The following is a 19,075-nucleotide window of genomic DNA, read 5'->3' as shown; positions in this document are numbered from 1 at the left end:
AGCCCGTCAGGTCTAATGGCCATCAGCTCACTGTCCAGCCCCTCTGGCTCAGAGCCGGGGTCGTTAAGGTCTCTATTCGCACTGGTATGTGCTGTGTCCTTACTTGTATTTCATTGGCTAGGGCCATGTCAATCATTTGGCTGAAGGAGTCACTGACGTCGGTGAGGATTTCGTGAATGGCCTCCTTCATTGACTTCAGGAAATACTCATCATCAGTGTGAAGGCACCTGCAGGACAGAGACCGGACACAACAGCTGAACACACATCCTTCTAATGAAAGACAATTACTACTATATACATATGAGTATGGTTTCCATAGCGATGGGGGAAATGCTCTGCCTCATTTAATCCTAGTGTTGGTGGCTTTTTCACACCTGTTGCCATAGTTACGCTACACTCATTTTCATGGATACTGTACAGATATTTACATAGCTACAACACTCTCATTTCCATAGTTACGCTACACCTATTTCTATGGTTACACTATACCCATCTTCTATGGGTACACTTTGCCCGTTTCCGTGGTTATGCTACACACGTATTTCCATGGTTGAGCTACACCCGTTTCCATGGTGGCATTACCGCGTCTGTATATGCTACATCTATTTCCATAGTTACTCTGCAGCAACTGCCATGGTTACACAACACCCGTTTCCATAGTTACTCCTCACCAATTACCATGATTACACTACATTGATTTACATTGTTATGCTACACCTGTTTTCATGGTTACACTCCACTTATTTAAATGGTTATGTTACATTTACACCGATCAGGCATAACGTTCTGACCACCTCCTTGTTTCTACGCTCATTGTCCATTTAATCAGCTCCACTTACTTTATAGGTGCATTCTCAGCACTGCAGTGCTGGTGGTGTGGTTAGTGTGTGTTGCGCTGGGTCCACTCACTGTCCACTCTATTTGACACCCTACCTTGTCAGTCCACCTTGTAGATGTAAAGTCAGAGACAATAGCTCATCTGCTGCTGCACAGTTTGTGTTGGTCATTCTCTAGTCCTTCATCAGTGGTCACAGGACGCTGCCCACAGGACGCTGTTGGCTGGATGTTTTTGGTTGGTGGACTATTCTCAGTCGAGCAGTGACAGTGAGGTGTTTAAAAACTCCAGCAACACTGCTGTGTCTGATCCACTCAGACCAGCACAACACACACTAACACACCACCACCACGTCAGTGTTACTGCAGTGCTGAGAATGACCCACCACCCAAATAGTACCTGCTCTGTGAGGGTCCATGGGTGTCCTGACCACTGAAGAACAGGGTAAAAGGGGGCTAACAAAGTATCAGAGAAACAGATGGACTACAGTCTGTAACTGTAGAACTACAAAGTGCACCTATATAGTAAGTGGAGCTGATAAAATGGACAATGAGTGTAGAAACAAGGAGGTGGTCATAATGTTAAGCCTGATCGGTGTATTTACATTGTTACACTCTCTTGTTTCCATGGTTATGATAATCCCATTTCCATGAAAACGCTACATACATTTCCATGGTTACACTACATCCATTTCTGTTTATGCTACAACTATTTCCATTGTTACAACAACTGCCATGATTACACTACACCCATTTCCATGGTTACACCACACCCCATGTGTCAAACACAAGGTCCGCAGGCCAAGTCAGGCCCATGACCCGGGACTATTCGGCCAGCAAAATCATTTTAATTTTCTATTCTTATTAGCTCATTTTACCCTGAGATGCACTACAGTCCCCAGCATGCAGTGCAATGTAGTGTGCGTTCCGATCCCCAAGAACAATCTGTGGGCTGGCGGTTACACAAACAGAAAAGATGCCTGGTGTCCAGTTCAAGCAAACAGGCAGTTTTAAAAAACTACCTAAAACAATTTAATTTATTTTGAATTATTTTTGAATAAGTATTCAGTGCCTATTTTGCTGTTGCAGTTTTGGCATATTTTGAATGAACAATGACCCGTTCAGGTCACGGCAAAATGTTAAGTAAAAATGAAATAAAACGCAGCTGTTCCACAGATTTGCTTTTTTAATATGGCCCTTTTAAATGGTTGAGTTTGACACCCTGCACTACATCCATTTACATGGTTACACTACACTCATTTCCATGGTTACCCCACATCAATTGCCATGATTGCCACACTATATTGATTTACATTGTTATGCTACATCTGTTTCCATGATTACACTACTCCCATATCAATGTTTACAATGCACTTACTTCCATGGTTATGCTACTTTTATGAACATGGTTACACTCACTTGTTTCCAAGGTTACAATACTCCCATTTCCATGACAAGGTTACATACCGTACGTAACTCTACCCCCTTTTCCATGGTTACACTATGCCCATTTCAATATTTACGATACATACAGTTAATTGGTTACACCGAACTCATTTCCATGGTGACTAGCAGTGATAAGTAGTGAAAACCCCATTACTGTCTGAAAGCTGAACAGTTAAGATGAAGAGGGATAGAAATGTTCAGAACTGCTGCTCAGTCAGAGATGTAGGTGGTTTGCAGAGAGGAGAATCCATTCGGTCAGCACTAACTTTACTAACGTTACAGTTTTCAGTTACGGTTTCTAGGCTATGAAGGACCAACTGGGTGAACCAGTCTGCTACAGCGCCACCCTGAGGCAGAGCAGTGCTGCAGCTCTAGTTAGCTAAGAACACCAGAGACAGAAGCTGATTGTGGGCGAAGCAGATAAACAATGAGCTCCACTGAATCTGGATTTGAGCATCTGTTTTTCCCAATCGGACAGAATAACGTCATAAGTTTATTTTCAGGGACCTCCAGAATTTAGATTCTGAGACATTCAGGGGGTCCAAGAGGTTAATTCAGGGGTCCCAGACCCTCCACGACCCCCTGTATTTCACACATTGTAAATAACTTTATACCAGTTTCAAACCTTTTTTCCAAAAAAGGTTAACTGGTTTAGAAAAGCCCTTTAATGCTCAGAGCAGGTGTGCGGTTGTGTGTGTTGTTTGGTGTCTTACCTCTCAGTAATAACAGTGAGCTCCATGCACTTCTCCAGCAGGGCTGTTTCATACTGCAGCACAGAGGAGAATCACAGCTTAGCCAGCTTTTACACCACATTAGCCAACATTTACTTCACAGAGCCACTTCATTACATCCACCTCCTGGGAGGATGAAACACTATCATTGTGTCTAATTAATTGAACGAGTCATTTTTGTGTTTGTCCTGCTGGGTGATGATGAGATCTGACAGGAGAACCTGGCCTCCTCCCAGAAACCCCTGCAATGAGATCTTTGTCTTCAAACAGCTTGTCTAAAATTAGAACCGGCTCTCATTTTAATTTTACTCACAGATAGCTGGAGCTCTGAATGCTGATTCCCTTAAAAAGTTGAGTGACTTGGCACAGAATAATGACGATCAGGTAGCGAGTCATATTTCCAAAAGCTCTACATGCTATAAACGCTGCAGCCGCAGACAGTTCGGGGGAGGGAGGGGGGTGTTACGCCGAGCTGAGGCGAGATTGATTTTACAGGAACCATAAATATTATGACGTAAAATGATGTAATTCTCTTGGTGTCGTGTACGAGGTCTTCAGGTTCTGACATGAGCAGTCGGATTCCCACCAGAAGCCTCAATTACGCGGACCCTGGCCACAGCAATTTACTGTAATCAAATCAAGCTTCGATAGGTGCAGAAAATTACAGTGCACAGAAAAACACAATGCTTTGGAATTCATAAACAAACCAGCCATTATCTGAGAATCTCCTGTATGTAGTGTTTATGGAGTCCTGCCCTCTAGAGGGCGCCAGCCCTTTGACACACACTCTTTCTCTCTCGCTCTGTTCCAGTTCATCCCAAAGGTGTTGAGTGGGGTTGTGGTCAGCACTCTGGGCAGGCCACTGGAGTTCCTCCACACCAAACTGGTCACTCCATGTCTTTATGGAGCTGCTTTGTGCTCAGGGGCTCAGTCCTGCTGGAACAGGAAAGGCTCTTCCCCAAACTGCTGACACAAAGCTGGAAGCAGATAACTGTGTAAAATGTCTTTGTGCTGCAGCATCAACATCACCCTTCACTGGAACTGAGAGCCCAAACCCTGAAAAACAGCCCCGCCCATCATCCCTCCTCCACCAAACTGTACTGTTGGCTCTGCATTCCGGTAGGTAACGTTCTCCTGACCTCCACCAAACCCAGATTCATCATCAGACTGACAGATAGAGAAGCTGATTCATCACTCCAGAGAACACGGTTCCACTGCTCCAGAGTCCAGTGGCGGCGCTTTACACCACTCCAGCCGACGCTTGGCATTGCGCATAGTGATCTTAGGCCTGCGTGCAGCTGCTCAGCCATTTCATGAAGCTCCTAGTGGACAGTTCTTGTGCTGATGTTGCTTCCAGAGGCAGTTTAGAGCTCTGTAGTGAATTATGCAACAGAGGTTGGGCGATTTCTTTGTGCTTCAGTACTCGACGGTCCCGGTCTGTGAGTTCGCATGGTCTACTAATTCGTAGCTGAGCTGCTGTTGCTCCTAGACACTTCTGTTTTACAATAATACACAATGTAGGTTTAATGAAGGTGTATAAAATCAAACACATAGCCATGCAGTCTTCACAAACACTGGCAGTTTCAGTTTGGGAAATGTCTGCCCCGCTACATCTGCCCCAGTCAACTGTAAGTGCTGTCATTGTGAAATGATGCTACTATTGTGTTATGGCCGCAATGGGGGAAAGTAAATATTAATGTCGATGCACATCGTTTTGGAATGGGATGTCCAACAATCTAATATAGGTGTGACGGTCAGGTGTCCACATACTTTTGGCCACATAGTGTGTCTGCCTATTCAACCTGCAGCAATTTAGCCCCACCCCTTCATGCTGAAGTGTTTTGAATGAGATGCAAAATGGAGCACCCAATCAGTACAGAGCTCATTTACATACACCAGTCTTAAAGGCGCAGTATCTATCAGCCTGTTTGTTTAAGGGATAAAGACAGGCTGGAATGTGTTTGTGTAGAAATTAATTATGTTTTTGGTACATTAAATTTAAAATGTGGAAGATGTGGGATATGGAATATGGCTTTGCTGTTGAAGAGCTCCTGACCTTCTGCATGTGTGCGGGCGTGCCCCGGGCAGCGCTATACTCGTGCACTAGTGAGCGGACGTGGCAGTTGGCCCTGACGGCCGTGCCGTGGACGCGCTGCCAGCGGCCTCGCTCCAGCCTCTGGAACATCTTCCCCAGCTCAGTGCTGACCACCAGCGCCCTCTTCAGGAGCGTCTGCAGATTGTCGCGGGTCACGTGATCGCCGGTGGCGCCCACGCCGGACACGATGAGCTCGCCCGGAGAGTCCTCGTCCACTCCGATGGGCTTCGACTGCAGAACACACATACACTCCACCTCCGTCATGTGACGCAGATCTTCCATCCAGCGCTGCACTGAGTCCACCTGAATGGCGTGCATCCTAACATGATCAACACACACATACAGCTGCGATCAATAAAGTAAATATGTCACCATTAATAAAGTTAATAGAGCTAGCATTAATAAAGCTAATAAGTTAGCATTAATAAAGTTAATAAGTTAGCATTACTATAATGAATGTATTAGCATTAATACACTGAATATATTAGCATTAGTAAAGCTAATAAGTTAGCATTACTATAATGAATGTATTAGCATTAATACACTGAATATATTAGCATTAATAAAGCTAATTAGTTAGCATTTCTATAATGAATGTATTAGCATTAATACACTGAATATATTAGCATTAATAAAGCTAACAAGTTAGCATTATTAAAGTTAATAAGTTAGCATTAATAAAGCGAATTTATTAGCATTAATGCAGTGAATTTATTAGCTTTATTAACATTAATACAGTGAATACATTAACATAATAAAGTTAATAGGTTAGCATCAATAAAGTGAATTTATTAGCATTAATACAGTGAATGTTAGCATTAATAAAGTTAATAGGTTAGCATTAATAAAGTGAATTTATTAGCATTAATACAGTGAATTTATTAGCATTAATAAAGTGAATCAATTAGCATTAATACAGTGAACACATCAGCACTCGTAAAGTTAATGAGCTTCCTGGGTGCTGCTGTTCTTTAATCCTGACAGAGCTGATTTAGATTGGACTGTTTTGTTTGGATTGTTGTCTTATGGGGCAACATCACTATTTTATATTATCACACAATATATAAACAGCATTATCCAAAAGTTTGTGCACCACTGATCAAATTCCATGTTGTTGTTGATGAGTGTAAATAAGTGTAAATGTACAAACACTTCTGCACATTTTAATACACAAATACTCTTTATTTACTCAATTTTACATATTAAAACACAAAATGTATCCTGTGCAAAAGTTATTGCATATTTTATATTTTATACTGTATTTTATTTATTTTTAGTTAAACTAACTCAAATAGATATAGTTGAGCGTTTTTTGCTTTTCTCTTTTATGCATAATTTGAAAACTCCAGTTACCCTTTGCATTGTGTTAAATGCTAAATGCATAACAAACAGACCAACAGAAATGGTCCAAAATTACTTTGAGAGCTCTATTAGCTTCCATAGCAAGTCAATATACATATACATCATAGCTGGAAGAGAGATTAGTAAAGATAACTAAGGCATGCAGCAGTTTTAGCTGTTTCTCATTGAAAACTGTGAGGAAAGTGCAGATTGGAAACTTTCAATTCAGACCACTTTAGTACGAGAGGAGATATTTTATTATGATTTGAATAATTAACACAAATAATTAACACAAACTTCACAAAATAAGACACAAAATGTACAAAAATATATGACACAAAAGTGTGATGTTCATTAACGCACCATATTTGAGCATTTAGCGCTTTTTGACATGTAAACAAAGGGCAAATGGGCGACTTAAATGTAACAAAACTCAGATGTAGATGTAGTTCTTTACATAGTTATGCTATACATATAAATACATATAAATAACAAAGCAAGACAGTGATAATAGCTCCAGATTTGAAAGGGATGCGCGCTGACACAGCCGAGGTCACTCCTATAACCTCCTCAGTCAGAGAGTGAGGCTCAGAACCAACAGAAATAATACTGATCCAAATATCAGCAGATCAATAAGTGCACAAGGTCAATCAAAGGCTTTAAAAAATCACAGGAGTCTGTGGTCATGTGCTCATTGATCAGGCCTGCGGTTAACCCTAACTAAGCAGCTCAGAGGGGAGATTTCCTCAGTAATGCTGAGACTTAATGAAGCGGATTTAAGGGGGATTCCCGCTCTCACCTGCCAGCTCATCCAAACTAACTCACCCTCAGGAAAGAGCACAGCGATCTATACGGCATCTGCCTTACACTCAAAACACAAGAGCCCATAAAGCCCCGGTATCCATGGTGATGACCTCATCCGCCCACTCAGGGTAGTGGACAGGATATTACACACATGCATGGCCATATAAGGACAGTGACGCTCAGAAAGTAGAATATTCGAAGTTTGGAGAGTTTGGACAGGTTTTAGGTTTAGTTTTTCAGTGAGTGACTCAGAGAAGCTGCTGCACTTCACGCAAACGTCACTGTCGTTCAGACAGTTTAGCTGTTAGCTGATCCTGTCAGAGACGATGATCTGAGATTTCTGTACGTGTTCCTGCAGGCCGGACCGAATGCAGATAGGAAGCTCCTCAAATGGGTTTGTGTTCTGTTTAATGCTTTCTTATTGGTCTAAGACTAACGTCTTCACTCCAGCTCGAGCTGTACAAACGTTCTGTGCTGTGAAATCTTGGCCTAAATATATTGGTAACCCTTTATTTGGGTTGGTCTTTTGTAGATGATTAATAAACTCGATGATCAGTAATACATCGACAACATATCAGTGAAGTAGGAGTAGTTATTTTTTACTTCTATTACGCAAAACCTAACCTTACCCAACCTTACCCAACACCTAACCCTCGCCCTGGGCCTAATCCTAACACTAACCTTAACTTCAACCCAAAACCTAATCCCAACCCTCACCCTGGGCCTAATCCTAGCACTAACCTTAATCTCAACCCAAAACCTAATCCCAACCCTCACCCTAGGCCTAATCCTAACGCTAATCCTTAACCTCAACCCAAAACCTAATCCTCATACTGACCCTGGCCCTAATCCTAACGCTAATCCTTAACCTCAACCCAAAACCTAATCCTAATTCTCATCCTGGCCCTAATCCTCACCCTAGCCCTAACCATCACCCTGGCCCTAATCCTCACCCTAGCCCTAACCATCACCCTGGCCCTAATCCTCATCCTGGCCCTAATCCTAACCCTCATATGTTTTTGACGTGTTACTGAGAGTCTGTTGAGAGTTTGTTTCATCTAAAAATGACCACTCAAAATAAAGTGTCACCAATATATTTAATTTCATACACAGCAAATATTAAACGTCATCAACAAGGTGCAAAATACAGAGGGTCCTGGGGGGTCCAGGCCCCCTAATTAATGTCTTGGACCCCCTAAATGTCTTAAAATCAAACTTATTATGATGTTATGCTGTACATTAGAGAAAAACAGACGCTCAAATCCAGATTCAGTGGAGCTGATTGTTTATCTGCTTCCCCCACAATCAGCTTCTGTCTCTGGTGTTCTTAACTAACTAGAGCTGCAGCACTGCTCTGCCTCAGGGTGGCGCTGTAGCAGACTGGTTCACCCAGTCGGTCCTTCATAGCCTAGAAACTGTAACTCTGCCCGGATTCCTCTGAAAAGCTTTACAATGAGCTGCAGCAGATCTGTAAATCTGAAAACTCGCCCAGTTTCCCAAGAGTTTGGAGTGAAGAGTGACTGTTCCTCATTTCTCACACTGAAGACAGAAGAGGAGACGAGGAAGATCTCAGTTACTGTGAGGAAGAGCGCAGAACCACACTAGAACAGAGACTCTACAGGAGAGGAGACGAGGAAGATCTCAGTTAATGTGAGGAAGAGCGCAGAACCGCACTAGAACAGAGACTCTACAGGAGAGGAGACGAGGAAGATCTCAGTTACTGTGAGGAAGAGCGCAGAACCGCACTAGAACAGAGACTCTACAGAAGAGGAGACGAGGAAGATCTCAGTTAATGTGAGGAAGAGCGCAGAACCGCACTAGAACAGAGACTCTACAGAAGAACAGCTGATAAAACAAACATTTACTGACATTGAAGAATCAGCGCCGCTATGGAGAGAGTTAGCAGACGGACAACACGGGACCCCCGAATACCAGGGGGGATTCACACACTCATCATCAGGCTTAAAACTGCAGTATGTTTCCTGATGTAAACACCCAGTCTTTTCAGTTTGATGTGCTTTTGCAACAGACCAAATTAAAAACATGTCTGGGTGAGAGGATGCCTGACACGATGAAGCCAAAAAATGGTTATGGTCTAAGGAGCTCGTTTGCTGACTGAGGCTATGATTGACTAATTTAGGCTAGAAGTGATTAATTAAATAATGTGAAAACGGTTCTTTGTTTCTATTGAATGCATGAAAATAGAAGCAAATACAGGCATCACTGAGTCACACAGCGCAAACCTCCATCTATAAATAATGAACTTGTTGCTCACTGCAAAAAATAGAATCTTGACAAGTGAAATGATCTTAATTCTAGTCGATATATCTAATATTTCTTATTTTGAGACGGTTGTGCATTTATTATAAGATTATCTAGCTTATTTCTAAACTTTATTTATCTGTTTTAAGTGATTTCACTATAGCGGCAGATTATTTAGCTTGTTTGAAGCTCATTTCTTAAAATAAGCAAAAATATCTGCCAATATAGTGAGAAAAATTTACTTAATAAAATCACTTAAACAAGTAAAAAATGTTTGGAAATAAGTTAATTAACCTTATAATAAGCTTACAACAATCTCAACAGGAGAAATATTGGATATATCGACTAGATTTAAGATCATTTCACTTGACAAGATTCTATTTTTGCAGTGTTTATGTTTATCAGAATGAATCTTCAGGTTCTAAGCACTGGTAGAAGAGTTCACTTCAGTTTTCACACAAACGCATTTACACTCGACTTAACATGAAATCTTAAGAGGAAAGAGTTACATTAGGCTGCACTTTGCAGGATCAAAGCCCATTTAACTAACCTGTATTTAGATTGTTTAACAAATGAAACAGACCTTGTGATCTGTCCATGTTTTTAATGCAGGCAAAATTAATAAAACACATTTTTAGCAACATAATTTTGTTCTACAACCAGCCGGCAGGAACAGAGAACCCAGCGTCACAGAACTCGGACTCCTCAACAACCAATAGTGAAGCACTCTGAGTTACACCCCTCCCATTTGGAGGGTCTCCAGCATGTAGTAACTCTGGACAGTGGTGGCACAATTTGAAACAAATGTCTTGTTTTTTGTGACATCATAAAAACAATGAATTCAAAATGGGCCGGTTGTGCAGTTCAGTTTCCATGTTTGGACGGTTTGTACTGAGGAGTGAACAGTCCGATTTAAAACGAATAACGTTCACACACGACTTCAGACCCCTTTATTTCAGGAAGTGAGGGGAATGCAGTTTTTCCTAATAGGGGCCCTTTAAGAGTGCAGGTGTGATGGGGTCCTATCATAGTCTGGGGCAGGGGTCTCTCAGTATTCGACTCTTCATGGGGCTGAAGTCGCTTCTCATTCACCAGCTTCTTGTTTGAATTTTTCCGTTCCACCTTAAATGGTGCCTGAGGTGCCAGAATGTAACTGCTGCACCATTTAAGCTGGAACAGGGCAATTCGAAGGAGAAGCTGGCGAATAAGAAACTGACTTCAGCTTCACGACTTTTTAGTGTTTGTCAGTTTCTCTCTGCAGATTAAACGTATCAGGAAACCAGCTGATTATAAACACTAATAAGTCCATTCATCTCCAAATTATCGATGTTTGTCTTAAATCTCTCTCTTTGCCGTTTCCTTAGGCTACGTTCACATTACCAGGCTGAAGTGGCACAAATCCGATTTTTTGCCCTAATTTGACTCAGATCTGATGTTTTCAGAGCTGTGTGGACACAAATCTGATCTTTTCAATTCCAACCTGAGCCACTTTCATATGTGGTCCTAGATCGGATACGTATCCGATTCATGGCCATGTGACCTTAATGTGACGCTCAGATTGGAAATCATGTGCTTTTTTTCCCCACTGCACTGCGCCATCATTCAGCATTACCATGGCAACAGCGCCGAACAGAAGTTAAAGCCTGTAAACGGTGGAAAAGCAGCTCATCTCACCTTTTTCTCCTTCGTCTCGCTCTAATAATGAAGCTGAGAGCTGATCAGAGTTAATGATCTTCTCAGCGAAGCTCGTTCTGCTTGTTAGTTTGTGCTGATGATGAACGTGATTCATTCACGTGACGTTACTGAGTAGGATGAGCTCATGAGGGTCATTTCAGGACGCTGGTTCGTCACATTAATGACAGATTTGAGGCTCTTACCTAAACAAGTGTGAACCATCGAGTCAGAGAGATCGGATTTGAGCAAAAAATCGGATTTGTGCAGCAAGGCTTGTAATGTGAACTTAGCTTTAGCCACTAGCCGGGCAAGACTGTTGTCTGTGTTGCTATGGTGACCAGCAGTCTGCGCTGATCTTCAGGGTTAAAGGGTGAATCAGCAGTTCTACATTAACTCCAGAGATCATTTATTGTTAAACTGTGTTGAACGATCAGCAGAGCTTTATTTTACTGTAAAGGAGGATTATTTTATTTTTAACCACTAATCTGATTCTGCTGTGGAGCCACAACAGGACAGTAAAAGAGCCACATGCGGTTCTGGAGCTTCATGTTGCCGAGCGCTGCTCTGGGGAATTCCATGCATGAACGCTTGGGCTTATCAAATAAACAGATAAAAGCACAGACTGATAGAAAGCACTCGCGTGTGGTGGAATAATACAGCCTGCATTGTTAGCATATCATCAAATAACCTGCAAACAATCCCGCTCCACCAGCTGAACACATACAGAACACAGACCCTCGAAAAATACAGGTTCCTAAATGGTTCTTGGACAGGATTCACAGTTTTAAAGGGAAAATGGCAAAACATTGGAGTAGAACATTCACATTATACAGTTATCTTAAACCTTAAATGTCCAGGGCCTAAAGTTTAATACACACTTCAATAATCTAAGAACAGCTCAGCCAGTTTGTATTAAAGTCCCTGCAGTTACTGAATAATAAGCCTAAGTGTGTAATAAGACTGAGATTTTAAGGTTTTCACACTTTATTTCTTTATTTCTTCAGTGATGCTTTAGGGAAGCGAAAGTGGTTCTTCTGCGGCATCACTCCTCTTTGGCAGCCGAATTCACTGACATTCATCAAAGAACTTAAAGGGCCCGTATCATGAAAGTTCTTTCTTAAGATTGTCTCAGAGAAATAAAGCAGATCTCAGTATTATATTAATGAAGAATCACTGATTTCTGAGCTGTTTCTCCTGAACCTCCTCAGGAGAAAAGCGTGGGCCATGGTTCTATATGGGACCACTGCCTTTCCTAAAGAACCCATGAAGAACCATCTTAGAGATAATGTGAAAATGTAGCGTATGGGCCCTTTAAAATGAAAGAGTCAGTGAGTAAGAACAGCAAAGCTTCAGAAAAGAAGGAAGAAATGAGATGAGGTTTTCATTCTGAAGCTAAAACAGAGTCATAAACCCCAGAACAGTGATCCGAGCAGGTTAAAGCATATGCCGGCATGATAAATACATGAACGCTGATGATGTCTGGCACAAGTGGGGGCCAATTAGCGTCAGAGAGCTGGCCCCTGTGGCAGAGCCCACCGCGCTAATAGCCCGCGGGGTCAGCAGACACGTACAGGTCAGGAGCGCGCGCAGAAAGAGCAGCAAGGTAAGCAGCAGGTCGGATAATCCCCACAATGAGGGCGCCTTCCTCCCACGCAGAGTCAATGGCAGCTAATCAGTGGCATGGCCCGGCTAAGAGGATAGCGGGGAATTTTGCTGTCCCTTAATTGGCCATCATTTGGATCACGAGCTGCAGCGCTGTGCCCCCCCCACACCTGCACCCGCCACTCATTTGTGTAGCCAAATTAGAAAGAGAGAAATCCATCCAGCTGAGATGATAACCAGTGATATGTTTCCATTAAGTAAAAACATGTCAAATTTGTGGTAATGGCAGTGATTCAGTGCTAAAGTGTCCAAATGTGATGCAGCAGAATCCAGAACCGTATATTCACTCTTTACAGCCATCAGATTTACATTTTAATAAAAAAAAGACGCAATTATATTCATTTTCTGTTTATATTCATGCAGTCCTGTAATTCAGAAAGTGTATTACATATATTATAAACTGGTTCATATGCAGATCTGTTTACAGGAGAACAGTGGGAAAGCCCACCGATTTTTCTAAATTCTCTGCATAATCAAACGGTTGAGATGAGTCGTTCAGAGTGGTTTGGTGTGAAATGCTCCATTCTACAGTCAGAGTTGTTCACAGTGGTGGTGATAGGAACCAGACGTCCACCTCTAAAAGCTCCCTCACAGAAAGTTCCTACATGAAACGGTTATGAATTCACTGCCTGATGACTGAGACACTGTTTTATGATCGTTTAGAGAACTTAAACTCCATTCATGGTGGAGGGATACATGCAGGGCGCTGTGAGGCAAAATAGTCCCCAAAGAAAACTTATTATTTCAGATTTTCCATCATCAACATTCCATATAAACTCAGAAGACTCGTGTAGGTTCACTGGTGGTTCTGGATAGTAAATAAAATGTCTATATTTGTGTTGTAGCCATGGCGACCCCTGGTTCCTATCACCACCACTGTAAAGACATCTGAACCGTTTCACACCAAACCACTCTGAATCTCTCTGTTTACATCTCACACTCTGAATTATGCAGAAATGTATATAAAAAAGGTTCAATTCCCCTTTAATTCAGTGTTTCCACACACTTCGTTAAAGCATTGCAAACACTTAAACTCTCTCTCTCTCTCTCTCTCTCTCTGTTTGTTTAAACAAACTTTTCCATTGTCCCGCAGCTCTCATAAAGATGAATGGTGCACTCAGTGAATTACGCGTTATTATTGTAATGCTGGTCTCTATATACATATTTATATGTAAACATTATTGGCCCGTTGGAGGACGAGCTCAACAAAGCTCCAGCACCAAATCTCTCAATTTCTACTTGCAATAACAATAGCGGAGAGAAGGCCCTCAGCTGAATGGAATAATCACCATAATAGCTTTGTTTTATGGGAGGGGATGAAATAGCCGCTCTCGAGCCGAGGAAATGACAAATATTTACGTAGCCGAGCGCCGAGAGGTCAGCAAGCACGAGGCCTTTATTCGGCGAGTGTTTGCAGGAAGGATGAGCTGCTCTCAGTGTCTCTGGGGAGCTGTTTACCCAGAGAGGCTGAGAGAACTCTGCTACTGCTCCGGTCCAGAGAGCGGCCTGTTTCCCTCACTAACCAGCAACACTACACTGACCTGACCAACATCAGGACCGGCGCCAGAGCAGGGCTGAAAGATTCAGCGCTTTTAATTCCAAATTGTAAATTTGAAAGAGGGTGATATTCAAATCAAGAAGGGCAATTTTTAATTGTAGCTGTTTTGAATCGAAGCTTTAAATGGGGAACTTCTCCCATTTTTCAAAATTCCTGTATAAGAGGATAGCGGGGAATTTTTGGATCATGAGCTGCAACGATGTACCCCCCCACCTGCACCCACCACTCGTTTGTGTAGCCAAATTAGAAAGACAGAAATCCATCCAGCTGAGATGATAACCAGTGATATGTTTCCATTAAGTAAAAACACGTCAAATTTGTGGTAATGGCAGTGATTCAGTGCTGAAGAGTCCAAATGTGATGCAGCAGAATCCAGAACCTTATATTCACTCTTTACAGCCATCAAATTTACATTTTTAATTTAAGAAATTACACATCTTTTCATACTTCTGTTTATATTCATGCAGTCCCATAATTTTCAAAGTGTATCCCACAGATTATTAAATGGTTGTTCATATGCAGATCTGTCTCCAAGAGAACTTGGGTACTATAAGTACTACTTAAAGTATTTTCCACCCAGTCAATAAAGGGATATTTGGTTAACTGCAAAGGAAAAACACGAAAAACAGCCAAAAGGCCCAAATTAACGTAGTGCTCAAGCTGGAGGCTTAAGTCTGGACTAAATGTGGTCAGTAGATGAAGCTGCAGGTCAGTCAGAAAAGAAAGGCTCTTAAACTGTAGCTACTTCGTTACCGCAGTGCAGCGCTTTACACTGTAATCCTACAGCACTGCTGCTACAGCACTGCTGCCACCATCAGGTGAAAGGAAGAACTGCAGTGTACGGCCTGGCGGCCACTTATAAAACACCCTAAAACAGAAGACACAGGCCAATTACAATCTGTCCACAGGCCGCATTTGGCCCTGGACTTTGGACACCCTGCTGTACTTTCTCCATCTCTCTGTGATGAAATGGAACGAGTACCTGAATAATGATTTCACAGTTGAAATGATGGACCTTTTTAACAGTCACTGCGTCGTCACAGTGACGTTATTGAACTTCCGCCTGCACTGTTCAACAGAACAGCAATGGAGGGTCGCCGGTTTTCAGCATCCCTCAAAAATCCCTCAGCGCGGTTAATAGAAGAGTGGTTTGCATGTCTGGTAGCTCCTCTAACATCAGCAGAAAGGCTAGTCTGACGTGGCTGAAGCTCGTCATGCAAAACTTAAAAACGTTTGGACTCTGCGCGTCTCCGCTGTGGAGCTCAGGAGCAGCCCGGTAGACATAGTATGCTGCAGCAGACAACAAAGCCCTGAACACCATAACCAGCTCAGAGACACAGCGTCGTATTTCTACAGTACAGTTACTGATCACCGAGCTGCAGTGGAGACGAGTCAGTTTCTCAGGGTTTTTAATCAAACCTCTGTGACGACCATCTCCAGGATTTTAAACACAGCAGTGAATGAATATTTATCTTAGAGCATTTTTAATCACAGATGTGAGTAAATCTGCCCATATTCAGCCCATATTCACTCTACAGCTCAGTTTTACTCTTTTTTGATTGGTTGCCTCGTTAAATGTGACACATGACGAGTGAAGCTTTTCAGCTAAAGTTGAACATTTTTAAACTTGATCGAGTGGAAACTCAGGTGAGGCTGTTTAGTTCAATTATTGGTGCATTAGGAATGTGGCAATGATGTCGGGCAGTATCAGCCATTGTTTACAGCACAACCGGAAGCCGTTTAATTCTACTATTTACTCTTCTGCATTAACGAACACGGAAGTGTGAAAATGGTCCATAGCATCTCGAACAGTTAGCCGAGTGAGGACCAGCACACACCCCTAATTCTGCTCTTCATTCAGTTCAGTGTTGATGTCTCTTAAAGTCCAGGCTGAAGAGCTAAAGGCGACGCATCATTCTGCTACGGAGCCAAACAGAGAAGCAGAGAAATCCAGCTTTTGTTTAGTGAAATATATTCCAGGTAAATAAGTGATAGTGATGCTGACTGATATGGTGAAGTGTCACTGAGCTCCGTCAGGGAACACTCCTCCACACTCCCATACAGTCTACTCATTATCTGTGAGAGGAACATGGAGAGAGCCGTGGAGGACAGCGCCAGCCTCGACACACTCTGTGGGACTTTTTCTTCGTGGGGAAGAACTACAGGGTCCTTCTAGCAAACAGGCATCGATTACAGAGGACTAAATAAGATCACAGTTAAGGGCTGATGACAATCGCTCTGTCCCTCTCTTTACTTTTCCTCTTTTGCTATTAGTTGAGTGTCAAGTGGTCGTAATTGTCATTCCTCAATATAACCTGTACACTTTGGAACACAGTGTGGTTGTTCAGGCCCCAAACACACAACAGCAGCACAATATACAGAACTACCCAGAGTGCAGATACACGACAGAGTGAAACGAGTGCAGAATATGCAATAAATACACAAGAAAAACATACAGAACAATAAACTCACATGACACTAACTAGACAGGAAAACAGAACAATATGTATGGCATATATATGTCTCTACATACACACACACACACACACACACACACAGACACACACACACACACACACACACACAGACACACACACACACATACACACATATATGTGTCAGAACAAAATGTCGTAACCTCGACTTACTGTTATGGAAGTCAATGGAAGCAGACTTTTGTCAAGGTAATTTTGGGCCTTTTCTTTTCATTCATTCATCATGAAAGAGCAACAGGCATTTTCAAATCATGTCAAAAACTGACATGTTTATTCTGACAGCAGCGATATACCCTCACAGAGCAGGTACTATCTGGGTGGTGGATCATTCTCAGCACTGCAGTAACACTGACGTGGTGGTGGTGTGTTAGTGTGTGTTGTGCTGGTACGAGTGGATCAGACACAGCAGTGCTGCTGGAGTTTTTAAACACTGTGTCCACTCACTGTCCACTCTATTAGACACTCCTACCTTGTCAGTCCACCTTGTAGATGTAAAGTCAGAGACGATAGCTCATCTGCTGCTGCACAGTTTGTGTTGGTCATCCTCTAGTCCTTCATCAGTGGTCACAGGACGCTGCCCACAGGACGCTGATGGCTGGATATTTTTGGTTGGTGGACTATTCTCAGTCCAGCAGTGACACTGAGGTGTTTAAAAACTCCAGCAGCACTGCTGTGTCTGATCCACTCGTACCAGCACAACACACACTAACACACCACCACCACGTCAGTGTTACTGCAGTGCTGAGAATGATCCGCCACCAAGATAGTACCGGCTCTGTGAGGGTCCATGGGGGTCCTGACCACTGAAGAACAGGGTAAAAGGGGGCTAACAAAGTATCAGAGAAACAGATGGACTACAGTCTGTAACTGTAGAACTACAAAGTGCACCTATATAGTAAGTGGAGCGTAGAAACAAGGATAATGTTACGCCTGATCGGTGTATAAACGTATATATATATATATATATATATATATACACCGATCAGGCATAACATTATGTCCTTGTTTCTATGCTCATAGTAATGCTAGTTTGCCCTGGCTGTGCGTCAGTGCAGCACATGATTGAAGGGACTAGTACAAACACTGTCAGCTGTAAACTGTTTCCCAGCCCCTCAGTTTAAACAGTACCGGGTTCTTACTTCATCAGTGCACTCGGTGCATCATGTGAGCAGCATTAGAGTCAAAGATGTTATTAACAGCACAATAAGTCTTCATGACGCGGTGCAGTGATACAGTTCAGTTGCTGTGAGGCTTCATAGGTGTGCATATGCTGTGTATTCTACAACGGTTTTGAACGCCACTCAGCCAACAGGCCTTTTTTCACATTTCCGCATTTTTTCTGCTGGACGTTCTCGTTTCAGGGTAACGTTGCTTCCACTAAAACAACAACAGTAACAACAATAACGCGTGGAGCATGTACAGCTCACTCAAAAACAGCCTCGTCTCAGTTTCAGTGGTCTGTCAGCTGACGACGAGCAGAGGAGAGATGAGTCTGTGTGATTAATAAAGGAATAAACTTTGTCATACGGAGTAAAAGAACCGCTGGGTCTGTATTTCAGCGCTGCTGACTGACGTCACACTGAATGCAGTTCATGCTTTAAAGTTGCTGCTTCAGCCGCTTTCAGAGGAACAGTTTTCATTTTCTCTCTAAAGCTGTCGGTATCTGAGAGAGCGAGAGCTCAGCGGGAGCAGATGTTCATTCACTGGAGCCGGTGTTTGAGTTAAACGTCTACAGTGGCGCTGTGGACGGTATGTGTGCATGTTTAGCTTTTTGTTTATTGTTAGTGAGCTGTTTCAACATCTCCAGCTAAAATGGCTAATCTGCCGTTTTGGTTATAGTTATTTTCACCATCGTTTATCTCTCAGAAGACGTTAGCTGACCTTACTGTGCTCTGACAGCTGTGAAGGAATTCTTCACTAATCTTTAGTTTGGACTCCCACATTGTTGTGAGTTTGGTTCTTCAACAGTTCTGGACAAAGAAAAGTGAGACACCTTTCTGTGGTGTTGAAGTGATATGAGCGCCTGTATTTCTGAGGTCAGTAACTGTCTGTAAGATAATAGTGGAACCTGTTTTACCAGCGTTTACACACTTCTGTTTCTTGTGAAAAGAGCCAATCAGATTTTAGCACTGGAACTATCCGTTTTATAAAAGGTGTTTAGAAGCTCAACGTC

The 19,075-nt window shown here is 42.5% G+C and overlaps 1 protein-coding gene across 3 annotated transcripts in view; it reads right to left on the bottom strand.

Moving 5' to 3' along the window:
- Positions 1–19,075, bottom strand: part of LOC118806569 (protein inscuteable homolog) — a 75,581-nt gene that overhangs the window by 16,990 nt on the left and 39,516 nt on the right. For all 3 annotated transcript variants that reach the window (XM_036568010.1, XM_036568009.1, XM_036568013.1), the window contains 3 exons: positions 5,068–5,425; positions 2,994–3,046; positions 104–227 (listed from right to left, as the gene is read on the bottom strand). In XM_036568010.1, coding sequence (XP_036423903.1) covers positions 104–227; positions 2,994–3,046; positions 5,068–5,424 — 534 coding nt within the window. In that variant the 5' untranslated portion in view covers position 5,425. The remainder of the gene's footprint in view (positions 1–103; positions 228–2,993; positions 3,047–5,067; positions 5,426–19,075) is intronic.

Source organism: Colossoma macropomum, unplaced genomic scaffold, assembly GCF_904425465.1.
Source record: "Colossoma macropomum unplaced genomic scaffold, Colossoma_macropomum, whole genome shotgun sequence".
In the NCBI taxonomy this organism is placed as follows: domain Eukaryota; kingdom Metazoa; phylum Chordata; class Actinopteri; order Characiformes; family Serrasalmidae; genus Colossoma; species Colossoma macropomum.
The sequence above is the reverse complement of the archived record's forward strand: the minus strand, read 5'-3'. Positions and strand labels throughout refer to the sequence as shown.